This window comes from Mastomys coucha, unplaced genomic scaffold, assembly GCF_008632895.1.
Source record: "Mastomys coucha isolate ucsf_1 unplaced genomic scaffold, UCSF_Mcou_1 pScaffold8, whole genome shotgun sequence".
Classification (NCBI taxonomy): Eukaryota; Metazoa; Chordata; class Mammalia; order Rodentia; family Muridae; genus Mastomys; species Mastomys coucha.
This window is the reverse complement of record NW_022196914.1, coordinates 56,156,865-56,180,386: the sequence shown is the minus strand read 5'-3', so window position 1 is coordinate 56,180,386 and position 23,522 is coordinate 56,156,865. Positions and strand designations below refer to the sequence as shown.

The 23,522-nt window shown below is 44.2% G+C and overlaps 1 protein-coding gene across 4 annotated transcripts in view; it reads left to right on the top strand.

Annotated features, from left to right (window-relative positions):
* The window catches only part of Iqgap2 (IQ motif containing GTPase activating protein 2), a 275,140-nt gene that overhangs the window by 234,271 nt on the left and 17,347 nt on the right, over positions 1-23,522 (top strand). For all 4 annotated transcript variants that reach the window (XM_031360159.1, XM_031360160.1, XM_031360161.1 and 1 more), the window contains 8 exons: positions 1,028-1,191; positions 3,929-4,153; positions 6,572-6,712; positions 7,210-7,294; positions 7,959-8,191; positions 10,289-10,421; positions 19,500-19,602; positions 20,924-21,065. In XM_031360159.1, coding sequence (XP_031216019.1) covers positions 1,028-1,191; positions 3,929-4,153; positions 6,572-6,712; positions 7,210-7,294; positions 7,959-8,191; positions 10,289-10,421; positions 19,500-19,602; positions 20,924-21,065 — 1,226 coding nt within the window. The remainder of the gene's footprint in view (positions 1-1,027; positions 1,192-3,928; positions 4,154-6,571; positions 6,713-7,209; positions 7,295-7,958; positions 8,192-10,288; positions 10,422-19,499; positions 19,603-20,923; positions 21,066-23,522) is intronic.

The following is a 23,522-nucleotide window of genomic DNA, read 5'->3' as shown; positions in this document are numbered from 1 at the left end:
AGTGCTGAGATTAAAGGCGTGCGCCACCACACCCAGCTTGTGTCCTGGGTATTTTATGCACAGAACTTCAACCCATCACCCTGATCTCAAAACTAAGTGAGAGCAGTAATACAAATCAGAACCTGGTTTTTCCTGGAAACCTTCAGGCCACGTGGCTACGACATCCTGAGGGAGTATCAGTTGTCAAGCACGTTAACTGAACATTTTCTTTTCTCACCAGCAGTGAGAAGAAGCAGGGTAGTCCATCTTTCTGTGTGAATTCCTCCCTCTGCACACACTATGTTTTCTCTTCTAATTTTGGTCCAGTCAGCATAGCTGCCAGTGGAAGGAAGGCAGGTAGACCAAAGGCTGCCTCTAATTTCATTGTCTTCTGTGGAACTCTGTTGTCTTTAAATTCCTTGAATTTAAATTGTCTTTAAATTCTCTTGAACTTTTTTTTTTTTTTTGGAGTTGGAGGTCCTTTTTTTGACTCATGTTCTTTCTGGAATTTCTCTTGTCGGCTAGCCTCACCACCCCACTCCCACCCTCCCGCCCTTACCCTTTCTCCCTCCTTAGAGAATGTCATGGCGGGCTGGCTCACTGTCTCCATGTGTAAGCGAGGCCTTTTCCTTCTCCTTCTAGACACAGATGGTGCGCATTTCCTTCTATCTACCTATCACTCTCTCTAGGCCAGCTTGGGTGCTTTAGTCTGTACCTTTCTCCTCCATTCAGATTCTATGGGCCCTCCTCTTCTGTGTCTCTGTAATAAACATTACAGTATGTGGTTAAAAGTACAAAATGTATGTATAAAAGATGACCATAGCAAACAAGCCGTGTAATAAGCAGCACTTACATCTTATAGCTTCCTAACGCAGCTTCCTACACTGTAGTTAGAGTGGTATTAGCGGACCTCTTTCAGAGGCTGTGCGCTAGGGTCCCATCTGTTTCTCATGACTCACTCGACCAAGGAAGAGCAGAGAATCAGATGCCACCCTCTGCTTTCATACATCATCAGCCCCTAGCTGACTGCTCCCACCTTTTCTTGTAGACCAAACCTTCATACCTGGCTAAGCTGATTTTCCAGATGCCACAGAACAAGTCAACGAAGTTCATGGACACGGTCATCTTCACACTATACAATTACGCCTCTAATCAGCGGGAGGAGTATCTGCTGCTCAAGCTTTTCAAAACTGCCCTGGAGGAAGAAATCAAGTAGGTATAAAAGCCTGATGGGCTCCTCTCCTTAGCCGTGGGCTAGCCCAGGGCTCCTCTCATTAGCCGTGGGCTAGCTCAGGGCTCCTCTCCTTAGCCGTGGGCTAGCTCAGGGCTCCTCTCGTTAGTGGTGGGCTAGCTCAGGCTGACGTACATAACTTTGAATGGAATTTACAGTAGAATTCCATTCCATTCAAAATACAGTTGAAAGAGGTCAAGTTTTGTGGGATTGCAATGGAATTTTGGTCGATAGTTGAATTTCAGATTTTTTGGAGCGATTAGCTGCAGATTTCTCCTACTGGAGATCCAACCAAATCAGTTTTTATTGTCTATGTCTCCAAGAGCTGAAAACCAGAAGCTTATTGGAAGTCAGTGAGAGGAATCACTTTTAGTTCTGAGTAGCAGCATCTTCAAAAAGTAGGGCAGAGGTTAGAGTCTGCTGAACAGTTAGTCTCCTTTTCTTATTAGAATTTAAGCAGATTTTCCTGGTGTAGTTTGGTTTTTTGGGTTTGTTTTTTTTTGACTCTCTTAATATAAAATTATATAGGTAGCTAAATAAATTAGTTCCCCAAAATGCATGAGAAGTGTCCCAAACAAGACTGGATCTTACTTGCTTTGTAACCTCCCGGAACCACAAGCTCTGCCAGCCCTTAGGGGCCTCTGAAGCACTTAAGCCAGGCACCTGCACCCTCAGAGGATCTGTGAAGGGGATGACCAGAGACGCATAGTGCCCAGCAGTGCAGTGCATTAAGTGCATGACACATGCCAGGTCAGAAGGCTGTGTTCAGTGTTTATGAGAGAGCAGCTGCTTGCCCACATTTTGAGGCATCACTGTAAGAACTAGAAAGGGGTAGAAGCAGAATGGCTACAGCTCCAGGAAAGGAGGTAGATTGTGTGGCCAAGATGAAGCAGCAAAGTTGGGCTGGGTCCATGGCACAGAAAACCCTGAGGGAAGGCCCAGTGCTGGGGCTCTGTTTACCTTTCCTTATTTTAAGATTCACTCTGTGTGTGTGTGTGTGTGTGTGTGTGTGTGAGAGAGAGAGAGAGAGAGAGAGGTGTGTTTGCCTGATGTATGTGTGCATGTGTGTATATGTGTTGGTCTGGGTATCTATATGCCTGATTTAAGTGTATTGTGTGTGTGTGTGTGTCTTATGATGTGTGTGATATGTCTATGTGGTATATGTGTGCTGTGTTTGTGTGTGTATCTGTCTAGGTGTGTATGTCTGATTTATGTGTGTGTATATGTTTGTGAATGTGTGGTGTGTGAATATGGTACGTCTATGTGGTATGTGTCTTGGGGGTGTGTGTGTGTTTCTCTGTGTAGTGTGTGTGTGTATGTGTATGGTGTGTGTGGAGAGGTGTCTAGTGTGTATGTCTATGATGTGTATCTGGTGTGTGTGGAGAGGTGTCTACTGTGTGTGTCTATGATGTGTATGGTATGTGTATGTGGTGTGTGTGTGTGTGTGTGTGTCTCACAGAGTAGTCAGCAGAGAATATTAGATTCCTGGAACTAGAGTTACAAGCCATTGTGAAACACCAGACATAGGTCTTGTCCTTTGGAGGAATAAAAAGTACTTTTAACTTCTGAGCCATATTTCCAACCTCTCTCTTTACCTTTACAAAAGGTTTTGGACCACATTGAGTTGGGGTTTTTTGTTGTTGTTGTTTTGTTTTGTTTTTTTGTTGTTTTGAGAAAAATCTAAGCAAAGTGTATTTATACTGAGTGAAATAAAACTACACAAGTTAGAAAAATGAGGTGAGTCATAGGAAAAGATCGTTTGCATGTTTAAAACTCTGAGTTTGAACAAAAGAGAACATTTTGTAAAAATATATAAACAAAAATAATAAATTCCAAAGTGGTCCCTAAGGAGGAGATGTGGATTTAAAATTCAGACCTAAGACAGGTCTGAGAGAGGGGAGTTCCTGAAGCTCCGTGTGTCAGTGGATGAAGGGACAGCATGCCAGGCTTCAATGGATAAGTAACTGGGTTGGGCTGGATCACTGACTTTACCTCATCCATATTACTAGCTCAGGCAACTGGCTAAAAAAACTGGTTAAAGAGAGTCCAGGGTGGTACTGGGGTGGTACTTGCATGTGCCTTTAATCCCAGCACTCGGGAGACAGAGGCAGGCAGATCTCTGTGGGTTTGAAGCCATTGGGTTTCAGGACAGCCAGAGTTGTTACACAGAGAAACTGCCATGAAAGAAAATAAAAAAAGGGGGGAGAGAGAGAATTTAACTATGAAGGATTGACTGGGTCCAATAAAGACCGAATAGTCAGTACGAAAGAGGGAGACTTAGACAGCAGGAGATCTTCAGAGCCAGGTAGCTCAGTTGTAGGATGCAGCCAGATGCCACATGGCAGTGAACTTAAGAGGGCTCTGAAGATGTCAAGGCGGTTTGTTCAACCAAGAAAAACTTCTTCAAAATGTGATGAGCAGAGAGACAGTGTCACCCCACTATCTTAGTAGTGGTCCATTTGCAGCTCATCCCTCCCTGTAGAACAAGACCGAGGCTGTAGCTTAATTTTCCAGGCCTTGAACTGCTTGGGTAAGAGATGCACATCTTACAGATGCACATCTTACAAGTGGCTGCTTATGTTAAAACTGTATCAATTCTGTTTTGTATGAAGAAAAGTAAAACCCCCACAAAGCTCTTAGGTGCCTCGGACAGGTCTATCTTGTTTAAAACTCTCTCCAAAGAAGCCAACCATGTTGTCTTGGCTTGGTCTTTCTTAGGTCAAAGGTGGACCAAGTACAAGACATAGTGACAGGCAACCCCACAGTCATCAAGATGGTTGTCAGCTTCAACAGAGGTGCCCGGGGACAGAACACCCTGCGCCAGCTCCTGGCACCAGTGGTGAAAGAGATCATCGAGGACAAGGCCCTGGTCATCAACACCAGCCCTGTGGAGGTGTACAAGGCTTGGGTGAACCAACTGGAAACGCAGACTGGAGAGGCCAGGTAAGAGGCAGTGGGGGTGCTGGCTTTGTCATGCTTTGTAATCATTCATTTTGAAAGGTTTTTGGTTGTTTGTTTTATTTTATTTTAATTTTGTGTGTATTTTACCCTTACTTATATGTATGTGCCTGGTGCCCAAAGAGGTCAGAACAGGAGAGCAGATCCCCCTGAAATTCAAGTTATGGATGGCTGTAACCCACAATGTGGGTGCTAGGAATTGAAGCTGGGTCCTCTGCAAGAGCAACTAGTTCTCTTAACCTCTGAGCTATCTCTGCAGCCCCTTGTGTTCATTTGCACATATATACTCTTAAGCTGTTAAGGGAAAAAAAAGAAAGTTACTATCAAAAGTAATTTTTTAATCTGAAATATAAATCTTCCCTTAACATACCTATGGTGTTCAAATTCCTAGACGTGGGGGGGGAGGGGAGTATACTTGTCTACTCTTTTTTTTTGGAAACAGGGTGTCTCACTGGCCTGGAATTCACAATTCAGTGAGGCTGGCAGGTCAGTGAGGTGCAGGCATCCTCCTGTCTCCATCACTCCAGAGCTGGGATTTACAAGTGTTCGCCAGCATCCCTGGCTTCTCTTTGTAGGAGACCTCCATCGCTGGTCTCTGGCACTATCATGCATGTCCCCAAAACATAAGTGCTTTGCTGGCTGAGTGAGACCCCAGCTTCCTCTTTGTAACGTTAATGATATTTTCACATCTCAGAAGCAGCTGCTCCAAGTCCCAGCTCCTCTAACTCCATTCCGTGTTTATTCTCTGTGTTTCTAAAGCTACACCATAAATCTTTTGTCAGTTCTTCCTAAGTAGCTATAAGCAGCCGTGGTACAGAGGGGCTTGGCCTCTTCTGGGGGGGAATTTGTGATCTAAGAGCACAAGCTTTTGTTTCCCTACAAGAGGATGCCTTGTGAAGTAATTGAGAAGCACAGAGAATCATGTGGGTGGCTGTCTTAGCACTGTTTGTCACAGTGAGAAGTCACAGAACTCAAAATGTTTACTTAGTAAATGTATTTATACCATATAATGGAATAAGTGCCTGTTGGAGTGATAGTGTAGTGTTGTATTTAATTGACACTGACAATATGGTCATGATATAGCTTTCTTTTATACTTTAGTCCAATAACCCATTTTTTATAAAAGATCAGTCATGTATATGCACATACCTCGCATTTCAAGGGTCTTGGATGTACAAAGTTTCCTTGCACCCACAAGTGTGTGAGGCTTATACACACATACACAGAGGGGCTTGGGAAGTTATTTACTAAGATGTGAAAAAATCAGTGCTATTTTCTTACTTGCTTATATGTAGGTTTGGTTTTTTTCTGGTATTTTTCTTTTCACTACAATGAAAGCATAAGAATTTTAATGCACCTGGTGGTGGTGGTGCATGCCTTTAATCCCAGCACTTGGGAGGCAGAGGCAGGCAAGGCCAGCCTGGTCTACAGAGTGAGTACCAGGACAGCCAGAGCTACACAGAGAAACCTGGTCTTGAAAAACCAAAAAAAAAAAAAAAGAAGAAGAAGAAGAAAGAAAAAAGACTTTAAAGGAAGCTGGGCATGGTGAAAGACACCTACAATTCTAATACATAGAAGATGGGGCGTGAAAATCAGAAGTTAGCTAGCCTTTGTGGTGGTCTGAAGGAAAAAGGTTCCAGTTGACTCATATATTTGAATACTTGGTCCCCAGTTGGTAGAACTTTTGGGGAAGGATTAGGAGGTGTAGCCTTGTTGAAGGTGTGTCACTGGGGGTGGGTTTTGAGGCTTCAAAAGCCCATGGCATTCCCAGGTAGCGATCTCTGATTTCTGATCTGCATCTCAGCTCTCAGCTGCTGCTCCAGCACCATGTTCCCTGCTGTGCCTCTAACCCCTTTGGAACCATAATCCCAAAATTAAATGTTTCCTTTCATAAGTTGTCTTGGTCATGTTGTGTCACAGCAACAGAAAAGTAACTGACATGCTCACCTACATAGTAACATAAAGGTCAGCTTGGACTGTGTGAGATCCTCCGAAACTTTAAAAAAGAAAATAGGGGTTGAGGTTGTAAAAGCATTTACCTAGCATGCACAAGGCTATAGGTTCAATTGACAGGAAAGGGGGAAGGGAGAGAAGAAGGGACAGAAGGAAAGGGGGGAGGGAAGGAGGGAAGAGGTGAGAAAGGGAGGGAGAAAGTATTAGCTGAGTAACTTGGTCCACCCTTTATCATTCCTTTAGAGTGAAAAGGGATGCTTAGAGTCCTTCCGGATTTATCAGTAGTTGAAGATGTATTATGTGTGTCTTACTTAGCAAAACCGTGTTGCTAGAGTTATGAGCAACCTCTAGTTTGTCCCACGGAGCTTGACTGCAGAGTCCACTAGTGGGACACTGGTGCTCTTATGTGTACCTCAGTGCTTGTTTATTTGAACCCGTGTTGTATTTCAGCAAGCTGCCTTACGACGTGACCACAGAGCAAGCCCTGACATACCCAGAGGTGAAAAATAAACTGGAGGCATCTATTGAAAACTTGAGGAAGGTCACAGACAAAGTCCTGGACTCTATCATTTCTTCCCTCGATCTGCTGCCGTGAGTTGATCCATAGCAACTTTAGCAGTCTTTGCTGAAGTTCTAGGAATATTGCCTAAGCCCCTGGAGTAAAGATGGGAATTCTTGCTTGTGTCCTGTTTGCTATTTAATGTTATGATCTAGAGCCAGGCATGGTGATCATGAATATGAGACTAGATTGGACTAGATAGCAAGACCCTATCTTTGAAAAAAAACAAAAACAACAACAACAACAAAAAAAAAAAAAACACCAGAAATAACAAAGTGGCCTACACAATGATTTTAATTCATAGCACCCTGTAACAAAGGCGTACTACCTTGGCTGTGGCCACACCCAGCACGCAGGTATTAGCCGCAGCGGAAGCCCCATGACTCGGGCAGCGGAAACCCCGTGACTCCATCGCATCTCACTTTATGTTGAATTTTTAGGCTGAGCTTTGGTTACTGGAACAATTTGCTGTCTTTTGCTTACTTAGCCTTTTTCCATTATTTTCTTTTGTCATCTGTTCCATGTATAGTTATGGATTGAGGTATATAGCCAAAGTACTGAAGAACTCGATCCGTGAGAAATTCCCCGATGCCACAGAAGAAGAGCTGTTAAAGGTAGACTCTCAAGGGCGACCTCACCGCAGTTTCTCTGGGGGGTTCAAATCCAGGATTGCCAAGGGATGGTCGTGTGACATTCTTCCTCCTGTGTGACTATAGCTGTAGATCGTCTGTGTGTAATGGCTGTTGAGGTTATTGTCTATTGAGACTAATTTAGAAACTTTAGACACCATTCTAACTCTCTGTATGAGAACGTTTGAGGGTCTTAAGCTTATTTTTCACTGAAAAGAACTGTGTGACATGTAATGTTAGCGTGCGGTTGTATTCACTTCCTTGATCTAATACTTAGTAAAGGAATCATGTCAGGGGCTAGTGAGAGGGCTCAGTGGGTAAAGATATTTGTCACCAAGACTGTCAACCTAAGTTTGATCCCCAAGTTTGATCTTATGGTAGAATAAGAGAATCAACTTTCACAAGTTGTCCTTTGAATTCTACATGTGCAAACACAATACGTGTGTATACATATACATAAATAGACAGGAAGATAGATAGATGATGTAGTTATTAAAAATTTAAAAGCTAAAAAAGATTCATGTCTGAAAATGACCCATTCTTGCAGAAAATGGAAATGTAAAAAAAAAAAAAAAAGAGTGTATACTTAAAGATAAAAAAAGCAGCTAAAGCTCATTTGTCTCTTGAAAATGTCCTTTCCCTTGTGCAGATTGTTGGAAACCTGCTATACTACCGGTACATGAACCCAGCGATCGTGGCTCCCGATGGCTTTGACATCATCGACATGACCGCTGGAGGTCAGATCAACTCCAACCAAAGAAGAAACTTGGGATCCGTGGCAAAGGTTCTGCAACATGCAGCCTCCAACAAGCTGTTTGAGGGAGAGAATGACCACTTGTCATCAATGAACAATTATTTATCAGAGACCTATCGGCAATTCAGGTGAGAAGGGCCATTCCTATAAAGAACACATGGGAGGACAATGATATTCTGTCCACAGAACCAAGCCCACTGAAGAAGGCAGGAGCCCCACAAGGCTGTGTCCCCTCCAACAGCCACCACGGGAGAATGAAGGAAAGGAACAGCCGACTTTCCCAGTCAGGCCCGTTGCTGCCACCCCACGCCCTCCATCCCGCCACCCTGAGCCCCTCCTGCTTTAGGACCTGTGCTTCTGACGAAACGCTCCCCCTGATGTGGGACGCACTCATGTGGGAGTGTCTTATTTAGAATAAAACACTCAAAATAACCGATTTTGTTTTGTTGAACTTAAGGTAACTCTATTTTTTTCCCCAACTTGTTTTCCAGCTGGGAAGAATTTGCTTTCTCTGCAACAATGGTAGGAAATGATGTGATTCCTTTAGGAAGGCTAGGGGAACCCCAGCTTTTGTATTTTTAGGTGCTCCTGTGTGAATCCGCCTGCCCTGTCCTGAAGCCCTTCTCCATTACGCACATAAGAGTTGACTCTGTTGCCTCTGCTTCTCTCTCCTGTCCCATGAGGACAGAGCAGAGAGCCGCTGCTGATGGTCACTCATGCATCTGGAAGCTCTGAAGAGACACTTCCATCTTGGCTTGTGTTTGCTTTCTTGTCTGCAGCAGATTCTAGAACTGATGTGACATCAGGGTGACCTCTGTCCTCCTCACTAGGACAGGGACTTCCCATTCCTCTGGGTTCACAGCATATCTACTGACTCCCATCCCTGTGCAGAGTCTGTACCGTTTATGAGAAGGTTGCCTCAAATCCTCTCCCAGTGGGAAGTTTCCACTTCTTCAGAGCCAAGTTTAGTTCATGAGAAACAGTGTTGCTCATGTTCCTCACAGACCCTCCATGTTCTTAGCTCTTCCCTTCCCTTCATGTGCTTGTTTGAGACAACGCCTCCCTATGTAGCCCTGGCTAGACTGGCACTCACTCTAGATCAGGCTGATCTCTGAACTGCCTGCCTCTGTCTCCTGAGTACTAGGAATAAAGGTACTCGTTAGCACACCTGGCTCCCTTTTTCTTATTATCTCTATCAGTCTCCTGTTTCCCTAGATTATCCTCCTAAATGCATCCTTTGTCTCTTTCACTCATATTTCATCTGGTATTTATTCTCTTCATTCCTCAGCACCCCATGAACAATTAAAGCAAAACCTAGGAGGAAGACCTACTGTTACTGAGGAGCATGATAACCCCTGAAACATGGCTGCCCCACCCAACCCAGGGCCAGGAAATCAATTCTAGTACAAAGGTCTCAGGTGCCCTAGAAAACGTCATAGAAGATTTCAGGCATAAGAAACACTTGAACCTGTATAGAATAAAACACACACATGCATATTACATATATTATACACATACACACATATTATACTCACACATATACTACATATAAACATATCACACACACACACAAATAGTCATTTATGTGTGTATGTGTATTAAGCATGTATATGCATTGGGTGGGTCATATGTATGTATATGCACATGCATTTAGATGAAAGAGGTTGACACTGGGTAACTTCCTACGTTACCTTCTACTGTATGTTTGAGACAGGACCTTTCACTGAACCTGGAGCTCATCAGTATGGCTAGGCTGGCCGGCCAATGAACTCCCAGAATCTGCCCGTCTCTGCCTTCCTCTCCATCAGTACAGATGCAGGCACATGCCACCACACCCATGTGTGGTGCCTGAGATACAACTCTAGTGTTCATGCTTCACCCATTGGGCCAGCTCCCCAACCCCAAGGAATTCTTCATCTTAACATTTTCATTGGAATTCCAGAGGTCATTTTTAAAATTATAACATTATTAAGAAATCCCATCCATGATTTGATCACACTGGGTCACAGGGCCAAGGCCCACATTTATCTCATCCTGTCTGAGGACCAGTTTGAGGTCCAGCATCCAGAAGCATGGTCAAGCACTGACGAGCCACCCTGGAAGATAGCAAGTGCCCCAAGCCTGGGGGAGGAGTTCTTTAGCCGTCATTTCAAAACTTATTTTAGTAAAGTTACTGACATACAAATTTGACTCTATCTTAACACCCTCTTTATCCCTATTTCTAGGAAATATTTTCAAGAAGCATGTGATGTCCCTGAACCAGAAGAGAAGTTTAATATGGACAAATACACGGACTTGGTGACCGTCAGCAAACCAGTTATTTATATCTCAATAGAAGAAATCATCAATACACATTTAGTAAGTAGGGTCAAAGAGGGGTCTCCGCCCTGACCATGGATCAGCCAGCCATTCACTGGGAATTCCCCAGGGAAATTGCCTGTGCTCAGTGTGTCTGTTTTTAAGCCCAACCAGTTCCTCCCATAATTATTTCCCAGCTCTTGGACCTTAGTAAAACCCTTCCCAAGCAAGACAGTTAACCTTTTGCAATTCAATATGGTACAGGAACAATTTAAACCCAGGAGAAGTGCAAGCCCGGGATTCGCTCACCCACCAGAGTGGTGCTGCCTAGACCCGCCTGCTTCTGCCCCTCTTGGGAGCGCTTTTTACTTTTGCAGCCATTTTCTTGTGAATGGAGACTGTTCTCTCCCTCTTCTGATGCTGGGATATACGTCACTTAATCTTAGCCAAAAAAAAGTCAGGAAGTGAAGTGCTGCTCAGAGAGGGAGTGGGGTGGAAAACTATGCAGGCAGATAAGGAACCCCCTCCTGCAGGGAAGGGCTGCCATTGTTTTAAAACCAGGTTTCTTAGAATTTCGGTCTGTGCTGTGTCACAGGGCCTCTGTCTCACTCACGCAAGCATCCCAATCAGCTATCTGCACTCCGGCAATGGCTGACTCCAGGAAGGAACTGCGAAGTCTTGGGTGGCTTTTCCATCCTTTATGATAAAGAGAAGCTAGGCGGCCGAGGTTGGATGGTTAATTGGAGCGTAGTTTGCCTTCAGACGCAATTGGAATTAAGTTTGGTTTGTGGAATTTTCATTGTTTTGTTTTTTTTTCAAGGCAAGACTATCACTTGCTAGCTAGCTCTAACTGGATTCAAATTCAAGATCTTCCTGTTTCTGCCTCCTTCATGCACACAGGCATGCACCTCCACAGTGTAGCACATCATCACCTAATTCAGCCAGAATGGGGGTGGAGGGTGGTGCTTAAGACAAAGCTCTATAGCTCAGGCTAGACCTAGAAGTTACTATGTAGCTCAGGCTAGCCTCAGACTCACTATGATCTTCCAGGTCTTAGCCTTCCAGGTGGTAGGATTACAGATATGAGCCACCAGGCTCAGCTGGGAATTAGGTTTTGAAAAGGTAACTTTTTCATGAACAATTTTAAACTTTGCTAGTCTAAACAGAGTCCTGGGATGGTTCAGAAACATACCCCAGGCCACCCAGGTCCAAACCTGCATCATAATGATCCCAGGGATTCATGTCCACACCAACATTCTAGAAATCTAGATGTTCCAATGAAGAATAAATCTGATTTTGGGTTGCACTCAGCACTAGAGACTATTACATCACAAGCACCTAACGTCCAAAAGTCAGACCCCACTACTTCAAACCACCTAGACTTGGGGCAAACTGGCCGCCTGGAAGCCCAGCCTCATCATGAAGCTCTTTCACAGCTTGAATGTGGGGTTGGAGGAAAGAAGGACCCAGTTTTGACTTTTGTCTTGCAAGGCTGAGACAGGGAATGTGTCTGATACTTGCCACAAGCTCTCAATACTTACAAATTAAATGAGTGGATTTGAGTTAATCAGCCTCCTGTCCAACAATGAACTGCTTCCAAAAATAACTTTGTGATGAATAAGTAAACATGCACATTTCATATTTGACCCTATGGTGGGACATTATTTATCCTAAATCCAAATAAATATGGTCATTCTGTTTGGACGCTTGCAGGAAGGAATGTTGTGTTGACATGCAGAAGTAGCGGGACATTCCCTTTGAGAGTGAGGTTCTTTCTCATGGGTGGCAGAGAGAAAATGTTACTAAGTTCATTTAGACTGCTGGGGTTTAAAGAGAATAGTCTGCTCTGTGCTAACAAGAATTGAAAACAGAACAGGTCCTGGGGACAGGGCTGGTGACTGACTTGAAGTGCCTTTGTGCTGGATTGGGAGCAGATGTAACAGGACAGTGAGTCACAGCCCAGTCTGACTGTTGTCTGAGTGAGGAGGCGTCTATGGCAGACACAGCTCGTCGGCTGCACGACCTGCCAAGCTCATGGCTGTGTGCTTGCTCCTGGCTCTCTGTGAAACAAACAACTTCAACATTAGCTCTTTAAGACGGACTTTTTCAGGAAATGATTTACATTCTCTAATTAACAGGATAAAGGGCAGACACTGGCTACCTATAATAAAGCCTCCATTTCAGAGAAGGCTGCCAAACCGGCTGGCCTATCTCCAATGAGAACTCGAACAGAAATTCACCATCCTGTGGATTTTCTTCTCTAACTCCTCCACCAAAAAAAAAAAAAAAAAAGGCACACTTCAAGATTCTGCCTTCCTGTCTCTATACCATCTCTCTGTCTGTGTCTTTCCTTGAAACTAATCACTTTCAAAAAGCAATGCATATTCTTTTACATTAAGTATATCTATCATGAGAAACTAGCATGCCTTCCATAAACAGAAGCTTTTGAAGAAAATAAATGGGATGTGGTTAGGCACCCAGCCCTGTTGGTTGCTCACCTAGGGTACTCTGAACTCCAGCACTGCATACATGGAGTGAGGCGGTACATGTATGTAACCTCAGTGCTCAGGGAAAGTGAGGCAGGAGGATCAGAAGTAGATCAAAGTGCATACTGAGTTCAAGACCAACTTATACCACATGAGACCCTTTCTTTAAGAAATTGAGTACAATGAACACAGACGGATTGGATGCATTCGTCTCTTGCCTTGAAGCTCTGCATCAGAGGCTACTCTTCAGTTAAAAATCTAGTCAGTTCCTGGTGTGGCAATACATGTCTGTAAACCCAGTACTAGGAAGGCTGAGACAAGAATTGCCATGGGTTTGAGGCTGGTTTACACGGCAAGTACCAGGCTATCACACACTATAAAGCAAAATACTATTTATAGAGGAGAGAGGAGAAAGAAGCCATTGCCCACACAATTGGCAAGTGTCAGAGAACTGTTAAGAAAAATTCAACATTAAACAACCCTCAGGCTAAGCCATCTTTAATCCCAGCACTCTGGAGTCAGAAGCTGGTGGGTTGCTATGAGTTCAAGTCCAGCCTGGTCTACATAGTGAGTTCCAGGCCAGCCACAGCTACTCAGAGAAATGCTGTCTCAAAAACAAATAAGGAAACAGCCTTTCGTTAATTTTGCAGATTAACAGATTGGATTAAATTGACAAGAGAATGGATAATTAAGATTTGTGGTCCAGAAATAAGCCCTCAAATTTACTGCTAATGCATTTAATTAGGGGCTAAGACATTTAAACTGAAAAAAAAAATGTTTTTCATGGTGCTGGGATAACTTCAAATCCACATGCTAAGGAATAAAGCTGGATCCCTTCCTCAAACCCTATCCACAAAGGAAACTGTCTCAAAATGAATCACAGAGTTAAATGTAAAAGTGAAAGGTTTAAAATTCTTGGAATAAGATATAAGTAAATTTTCATGGCCATAGAGTAAGCTGTGAGATTATAGATAGGACACAAAATACACAGAAGTCAACAGAAATAAATGAATTTCACCAAAGTTGACAGTTATTGTGACTAGTGCCATCAAAAAGTTAACTCTGCAACTAGGAGGGTAAGAAAAAGGTAACTGCAGTGTTCTATCTGCCACAGATTTTGCATCTAGAATGTACAATCCTCTACCTCAAAATGGTAAGAAGAGAAATGATTCCATTTGGGTTTTGTATGGGTTTGTTTGTTTGTGTGTTTGTTTGTTCTTTGTTTGTTTTGGATTTTTGCAGACTAGGTTTCTCTGTGTAGCCCTGGCTGTCCTGGAAATCACTCTGTAGACCAAGCTGGCCTCAAACTCACATAAGTCTACCTACTTCTGCCTCCCAAGTGCTGGGGCTAAAGACATGCATCACCATGCCCGGCTCAAAGGACCCAGTTTTAATATAAGAGCCAGGTATCAAAGGACACAGCAAAAAAAAGGAACCCCATGGAATAGGAGAAAGCATTTGTGAGGGATGTGTCTGGTAGAAAGTTAATATATGCAACATATGAAGAATTCCCACAACTCAACAGCAGTAAGAAGACCTGATGGAAAAATGAGCCAAAGACTGGGGTGCACCGTTCGTATACCAGTGGTCCATAAGCACATGAAAAATTCAACAGCACTAATGATGGGGAAAAGCTGCATCAAAGCCAAAATGAGATCCCATCTCAGAGCGGTTGCATGGCTGGGATAAAAAGTAGAAAAGGACGAGTGTTGGCAGGATAGGAGGAGAGCAGAACCCTTGTATACAGCATTGATGGAAATATAAAATGGTGCAGCTGCTATGGAAAATGTGGGAGTTCCTTGGAAATAAAATCTACAAGTAGCATGTGACCCACAGTAATACTTCCACATGTGTACCTGAAGACTGAAAGGCAGGGTTGAAGAAGTCTGTCACACAAGCAGCATCCACACTAGTCAGGTATCCACCAGTAGGTGAAAGAATGAAATGTATCACAAGCCATTGATACACTGTATGGTCACACACTGTTAAGCCCTGTGCTGGCAAGACTGAGGTCAGAGGTTCTAGGCCAGCCTGAGCTACACAGTGAAACTCATGTCTTTAAAACCAGTACACAAAAAATGACTACTTAGCTTTAGAAAGGCAGAAAATTCTTAGCATTGGTAATGGCTACCTAACTGTGAACAGGCTTAAGACACACGGTGTAGTTTAAATGAATGGCTTTGATGTTATATGAATATCTCAGGAAAGACTGGCTTTATGGCTATGATTCACAGTTTAGGAGCTTGAGACGAGTGCCTTTGTCTCCTGACCCCAGGGCTGCCAGTAACCTAGAAACACTGCTTCAACTTAGAAACGCAAAGAGAAACAGATGCATTTATTGCCTTTCCTGTTTTCAGCCTCCAGAGCTCCTACTGAATCTTCATGAGGAACAGCACTTCCTGTAAGGCCAGGAAGGACACCCAGCCCTTGTCACTCCGTTTCTTGAACAACTATACTAAGGGGATAAGGGGTGGGGAGATGCTGGGAAATAGTTCATCTGGACACAAGTTCAGTCCTCAGAACCCGTGTTTTGGTTTGGTTTTAAAGGGAAGTATGGATTACTGAAGAAGGCGCTTAGAGGTTAAGAGTACATGTTGCTCTTGCAGAGGACAGGAGTCTGGTTTTCCGTACCTATGTGGTAGCTTCCAACTATTTTAACTCCAGTTCCATCCAGGGTAATCCTGATAGGTTTCTCAGCCAACAAAAGGAGCCAATTCAAGCTGAACCTGGAGTATAAAGGCAGGTTTATTGAGAGGCAGCTCTCAAGCAGGTTCACTAGTCTTATAGGTGGATATCAGTGAAGTCACAAGCCTGGGATAAAGCAAGGGGGTTTTGGGGTCTTGGGCTTGGGGTATGTGATCTATGACTTGGGATTATGCCCATACCAGGTAAAAGGCTGAGCCCCTGGGTGGGCACTCATGGGTGGGTAATGGCAGACTCATAGAGACGTGGACAGATGACGTGTTAGCCCAGAACTTTCTTCTTGAGGGTGGGGTTTGGGGAACAAGAGCAAATGGGGTTTCTTAGCCTGTGCAGGGGATTAGCAGGGATTCCCAGAGTAGGAAAAATGGTGAACTATAACTCAGTGGGTAAGAAGTCTCCTTGGCTGCCTGGTATAGTGGCTTAGCTATAATAGCAAAACTGGGGCTCAAATATCTAAAGAATCCCACCAGGCTCAAAAATGAGGGCTGTAGGTCTCTCAGAATCCACACTTAGTCAGTGGTGAGGGCTTTAGAACCTTGGCTAAGATGAATGTCTAAATATATTACAGTGGGAGAGCATAGTTGAGCTTTAGATGTGGAGACACCATATCCCAGAGAGCCAAGGTAGTTTAGAAACAAGGAGGTGGCCCTCTGGGACAGAGACAGGGAGGGACAGCAAAGTAGGAAGTCATCTCTGTATTGAAGAAGTGTATTAGGATTAAGGTCAAAGGAAGAGAAGTCCTGGGCCATGGCCTGGCCAAAGAAATGTGGGCTATCCTGAAAGTCCTGAGGGAGAACTGTCTATGCAAGCTATCTCTCTGCCCATGTATCAGGGTCCTCTCAAGTGAAGGCAAGAGAAAATCAGCATGTATGGGGGCAGTGAAGAAAGCATCCTTTAGGTCCAAGAAGTTGTAGGAGGAATGTTAGAGAGGCGGGTATAGGGTCTTAACCACAGAGTAGATTGGGGTAACTGCCTCATTAATGAGGTGGAGGTCCTGAACCAATTGGGAAGCACCAGAGAGCTTATGCACAGGGAGAATGGGGTGTTGTAAGGTGAGTCAATAGGAATTATTCACCTCTCAGACAGAAGGCAAGTAACAATGGGTTTGAGACCACAGCAGTGGGTCTCAGAAATGAGAAATTGGGGTTTAGAAGGGAAACGAGGACTGGCTGATGGTGGGTAGTAATTACCATGGTGGAGATATCCCATACTTGGGGGCCGACAGGATCCTGGAAGGTAGGGAGAGGTTAGTCTGAGGTAGGGACCTGTGAGAGTCAGGAGAGGTTATGAGGATTAGAGAGAGGGTGCCCCAAGCTACCAAGGATATGCCAGCCAAGTAAAGGCACTGGGCAGACGGGCACGACCAGAAGAAAATATGAGAAAATACAGGGAAGTGGCATAGTTTTGGGTGGAATGGAGGGGGTCCCGTCCACCCCCATAACAGAAATTGGTAGTTTAACCATGGAACTAGAGTAGACAGTCAAGACAGAGAAGGTAGCCCCTGTGTCCACCAAGAAGGTGATGGACTTACCCGCTACCTGGAGCATCACCCTGAACTCTACAGGGATGAGGGAAGTCCCTGGGTGCCATTAGTCTTCAACCAAGCCAAAGAACTTGAAGGGAGGAAAAGTTTGATGTGCCTGTGCTGATGGAGCTGGACTTCCATGGTGTGGCACAGTGGACAGGCCCACATCAGGGCACTCTGACTTCCAATGGCCAGGTTACTGATACAATAGGCATGGCCTGGTGGATTGCTAAGGTTGGGGCAGTGGCTAGACCAGTGTTCTTCCTTGCCACATTTGAAACAGGCCCCTGTTCAAACTGGCCCCTGTTGGCAGAGATGACTTTGGCTGGACCCTGGTGGGATGGAGTCTGGTGAATCTCTTTCTGGTGTTCCTTCTGCTGGATTGCTATTGGCCTCAGGGCAGCTGCCAAGGTTTGGACTTGGAGTGTAGCCTTCTGCTGTAACAGAGCCTGTCAGGAAGACTCTAAGAGCCACCTTTGTCAATTATTATTATCCTGTATTAGGGTCTGGGGACCGTCCTCAGCCTCTTTTAGTTTTTTTCTAAATATCTGAAGATGATTGGCAAATAAAATGGGAAATCAGAATTGTGGCTCCTGCTGCAAAGACTGGGTCAAGGGGGTCAAGGCAGGTGTCTTAGTTAGGGTTTTATTGCTGTGAACAGACACCATGACAAGGCAACACTTATAAGGACAACATTTGATTGAGGCTGGTTTACAGGTTCATCAAGGTGGGAACATGGCAGAGTCCAGGCAGGCATGATGCAGGAGGAGCTGAGAGTTCTACATCTTCATCTGAAGGCAGCTAGGAGAAGACTGGCTTCCAAGCAGCTAGGATGAGGGTCTTAAAGCCCATACCCACAGTGACACACCTACTCCAACAAGGTCACACCTATTCCAACAAGGCCATACCTCCTAATAGTGCCACTTTCCGGGCTAAGCATATGCAAACCATCACAGAGGGTATATTGGATCATGGTCTCTTATAATCTATTTAGAAAGCGGCACAATGTTCATTAGCTTTCTGTCTAATTTAGCAGAGCTTGTCAAATTAACTTTATTAGAAACCATTTCCATTCCCCAAAAGAGACAGTGGACCATGAGGTCTCTCCTTGGGTGGCCGTTTTGACCCAGCTGATGGTTCCAATTAGGTTCAAAAGGCCTAGGCTGCCCTTAAGCCTTCCAATGACCTTGAACTTCTGATCCATTCTGATCCTCTTGCTTCCACATCCCCAGTGCTGGGATTACAGGCTGCACCACCACACCCAGTTAATACAGTGCTTAGGATCAACCCCAGGGCTCCGTGCACTCTAGGCGAGCACTCAAGCAAGCTACATCTCCAGCCCTTGCTCCAGTTTCTTAATGTGCCACTGGCATTGCCCTGTGAGACAAAAGTTGAAGCTATGTCTGTGTCTGCCACTTTAATAACCATCAGAACTGCTTTTAATATCTAAGCAGAGCTGAAGAGATGGCTCAGTGCCTAGGAGCATATACTGCTCTAACAGAGGACTCAAGTTCAGTTCCCAACCACCTGCAGTTCCAGCTCCAAAAAGTTGCATACTTTCCTCTGGCTTCGGTAAACACTGTACTCACATGCACAAACCCACACAGAGATACACACAAATACACACTATTAAAAATGAAATTGTTTTATGAACTTTATGTATTTTCAAGCTTATAATAAAATTACCTTTCTCTCTTTCCTCCAAACCTCAAATATTCCTCCTTGCTTTCTTTCAAATTAATGGCCTCTTCTTTTTTTTTGTTACTGAATGCATGTAATGTACATATGTGTATATTCCTAAATGTAACCTACTCAGGCTGTGTAATGTTATTTGTATGATCTCGGGGCCTTGAGTATTGGACAACGCAGCAGTGTACTCTTCCCTGGGGGAGACTATTTCTCCTGTTCTAAACATTCCTTAGTTGCTCATGGTTCTTGGGGTGGGTCCATGGTTCTCATGGATGAGGCTTCATGGCTTTTCCCTGTTCATTTTGGCATGTTTACTGGCATCTTTGTCCAGCTCCTGTTTAGACCATTATGTTGGGTGACACTTCATGGGTGTAGCCTCTGGCATTACAAAAAGGCCAAATCTCACAGAAAACTCCCTGACTTGTAGCCCCTATAGTGGAGGGAAGCAACCAGTAGACCAATAGCCCTACCCAGCTAGGATGCTGAGAATCTTTAAAAAAAAAAAAAAAGAAAAAAAAAAAAAAAAAAAAAAAAAAAAGAAAAAAAAAGAACAAAAGAAAGATAGCAAAGAAAGAAAGAAAGAAAGAGAAGAAAGAGAGAGGGAGGGAGAGAGAAAGAGAGGAGAGAGGTGAGCAATATTGGGTGAAATATTGAGACACTAGAGTGGGAAGCCTGTGAGCCTAGGTGGCCGTGGGGACTGACTTCTGCCTTGTGTGTTTGTTGCTCTGTGTTTAGCTCCTGCTGGAACATCAGGATGCCATTGCCACTGAAAAGAGTGACCTGCTGAATGAGCTGCTGGAGTCGCTGGGGGAGGTGCCCACAGTGGAGTCCTTTCTGGGTGAGATGTTTATTTAAAGGATGATAACTACCATTGTCTCTCTCTTTCTCCCCCTCCCTCCCTCCTTCTCTCTCTCTCTCTCTCTCTCTCTCTCTCTCTCTCTCTCTCTCTCTCTCTCTCTCTCTCTCTCTCTCTCAGAAAAAAACCCTTTTCATACAATCTATTCCCATCATGTTTCCCCCTCCCACATTTCTCATTTCTCCTATAGCTTCTTCACCCCCTTCCCACCAAACTCTATGTTCTTTTTCTATCTTAAGAAAAGAAAGAAAAAGAAACACACAACCCTCCCACAACACACATGTACACACACTACCAGAAATTAAATAGAAGACCAATAAGACTCCCCCCCCCAAAAAAAGACAAAAGTCTAAAACCATACTCTTGATTTCATTTTGTGTTGGCCAACTACTCCTGTGCCCTCAAGTGTGGTTAATATGCCCAATGAATGAGACTCCATTGGAGAGAACTGATTTCCTTGCAGCAGATGGGAACTAACTCAGAGACCCACAAATAGACAATGTGCAGAGAGTGAGAGACTTTGAAGCACTCAGGCCTAAATGGGATGTCTTCATCATACCCCTCCCCTCAGGGCTCAGGGAGCTATGAAGAAGCAGCAGAAAGATTTTTAAGAGCCAGAGATGATAAGATATGAACTCACAGAGACTGCGGCAGCACACGCAGGGCCTGCACAGGTTCAAGCCAGACAGGGTCCCAATACCGAGGGGGAAGCTGACAAGGGCTCCTTCCCCCTACGCAAGAAACTATCTGCAACTAATACTCATTCTCCTCTGCCTTTACTGACACAATAAGAACTCATTAACACGGGGCCAGGGTGTTGCTCCGTGGGAAAGCACATGTTTAACGTGTGCAAGGGCCCTGGGTTCAACCCTCCAGAACTCCCCTCCCTAAAATTCTGTAATTTCCTGCATCTTGAGTTACAAAACAATCTGTTCTTATTGAAGGTAAACCCTAGAGACAATGGAAAGGATTTAGATCTGTTTCACAAAGAAGGAAAACATGAAAAGTGAGCCCGTTCAAATATGGCAAAGTCCTGTGTTTTCTAACGGGTTCTTTTATTTATGATTCCCTTTTTAAAAATGTGTTCTTTTGTGACTATTTATGCCCCACATTATTTTAAGGTTTTTATCAAATGCTTTAAAATCCAGTCCAGATGTCCTAGAATATGCAGACTTTATGAGGTCCATAAATCTCCCATCTAATTCCTGAGTCTGCTATTCCTTAGAACCCTTATCTAGCCGTGTGAGGCAGTCACCACGGAGTGAGCTGGAAAAATAACACTGTTTGTTCTCTTTCCTTACAGGGGAAGGAGCAGTTGACCCCAATGACCCTAACAAGGAAAACACACTAAATCAGCTCTCAAAGACAGAGATTTCCCTTTCCTTGACCAGCAAGTATGACGTCAAAGATGGCGAGGCCATCGATGGCAGAAGCCTCATGATAAAGTAAGTCTGGAGCTAACGGTTCATGTCTGCAGCAGCATGACCTGAACCACGCAGGCTCAAGTAGGGCTGAATTACTTAGACGTGGGTCAGAATTCACTTAGAAGTGTGTGGATATTGAAATACATTGCACGTATCCGTCTAAGCAGCAGATGATCATTTAGGAGGGAGCTAAATATTAGAATAGCCTATAAAGTCAGCTTTGGTTTTTAGTTTACATGTCATAATTAGATTCAGTGACTGACCTGAGATTGTGTCTCCAAGCGGTTGAAAGGCAAAGAAGGAAACACCGCCAGCCCAATTTTGTTTTTAGTATAAAACAAAAAGGGATATATGTGACAGACTGGGTTTATTCGCGTCTCTTATTAAACTAATCCTGGGTATGCTTGGCAATATTGACTAGTTCTTTAATATACATTGGATTAGTCATTTGAGAATTTCACACATGACTTGATTATATTCAATCTCTCACCCTTCTCTTTTCAGTTCCATCCCTGTCTTCCTACCCAACTTTGTGTCCTCCTCCTCTTCCCTCCCATCAAGGCCAATTTGTGTTGCCCAAATATTGTGGAATATGGAGTCTTCCCCAGGAGCGTGATTGACATCTCAGGGGCTACATTCTTAGAAAAAAACCTGACCCTTCCTCTCCTAGCCACTCACGGTGGCTGACAGCTCCCCAGCTAGGGGTGGAACTGTATGTCCAGCTACCCTCTCCATAATGGAAATTTGTCTGGCTTGGGCTTAAACAGGTCTTTGTGCATGGTGTGACCACCAATGTGTGTTTGTGTACACTGCTCTATCCAGAAGACCGTGTCTCCTTACAGCTACATCCACTACATCTGACTCTTATACTCTTTCTATCTCCTTATTTACAATGATTGGAGACACCATAAACATGGCAACTCTTATAAAAGACAACATTTAATTGGGACTGGCATTTAATTGAAACTGGCATACAGTTTCAGAAATTTAGTCCATTATCATATGATAAGAAGCATGGCACCATGCAGGCTGACATGGGACTGGAGACAGAACTGAGTTTTCTATATCTTGGTCCACAGGCAGCAAGGAGAGACTGTGTGCCACCCTGGGCATAGCCCAAGCACATAAGAGACCTCAAAGCCCGCCCCCACAGTGACAACACACTTTCTCCACCAAGGCCGTGCCTACTCTAACAAGACCACACCTACTAATAATTCTCTTATTCTCGATACCTTAGTCAGCTGTGGGTCTCTGTGTTGAGCATCATCAACTACAAACAGAAGCTTCTCTGTTAAGTGCTGAGAGAAGTTTCAATCTGAAGTTATAATGATAGGCTACTAGAGGCTGGTCCAATAACTGTGTCCATTTAGCAGAATAACTGTAGTAGGTTCTTGCCTACGACCTAGGACCTGTCTAGCCATAGGTTCTTGGTCCAGTATTCAAATTGTTACCAAATTCAGACTCCATCTTGTGGAGTGGACCATAAATCTACTAAACATTGGTTACTCTCACAATGTTCAGGTCATCACTTGTCTTGCCAGGCCAGATATTATCAAAGCTCACAGAGTTCATAGCATGGATGACCACTTCTCTCTTGTGGTAGTGTCCATGACCCCTTCCAGCACTGTGAATCCAGTAGGAGTGAAGTTTCTAGGTCAACACCATGTTCTATGTGGTTCCTTCGGCAGCAGGATCTTACTCCTCTTACCCTCACAGACTTCAATGAAACATTCACACTTAAAAACAAGTACTGTATTTATTGTGCCTTGCCCCATAATTCTCTGACAGGAAGGATAGGAAAGAGAGATTTTTCCCCCCACCAAATGCTATAAATGAGAGCAACACACATCAAAAGCTCATGCTCACTGAACGACACAGTACTCGGCATCTTACATAAACAAAAGAAATGTGTTGTGGGCACATAGAGCAGTTATATGCTGGGGTGAGGTGGAGACTGAAAGACAGGAAGGGGGCACACAGGAATAGGCATGTATTAATGTAGTGTTAAATAATTTAAATAAATCCCAGCAGCATGCTACATACTACCCGCCCCAATGTTCTATGTTCCCGAATGAAAGACACACACACAGCCTTTATATTTTGTTGTCCCTAAACTCACTGGTTGGGCCACCTCTTAACCTCCACTTGGCTAATCTACCTCCTACTGATAATCCTGAGTTGTTACTTACTAAATCCTATATTCTACCTTGGCTGCTCTGGACCCAGTCCGGCAGCCCTCTTAGGCTGCTCTTCCCCAGCTCCTTCACATGGTTGCCATGCCTCTCTGTCCTGAACTCTCCTCAGGCATGGTGACTCTCCTCTGCTTCTCCTTCTCCCTGCCTGGCAGATCTCATTCTCCTTCTCCCTTCGTCCCTAGTCCAGGAATCCTCAAAGTCTAGCTTCTGTCTGCCCTGCCCAGCCATTGGCTGACGGCAACTTTATCTACCAGTCAGAACCAACTGGGGGCAAAGTCCCTCA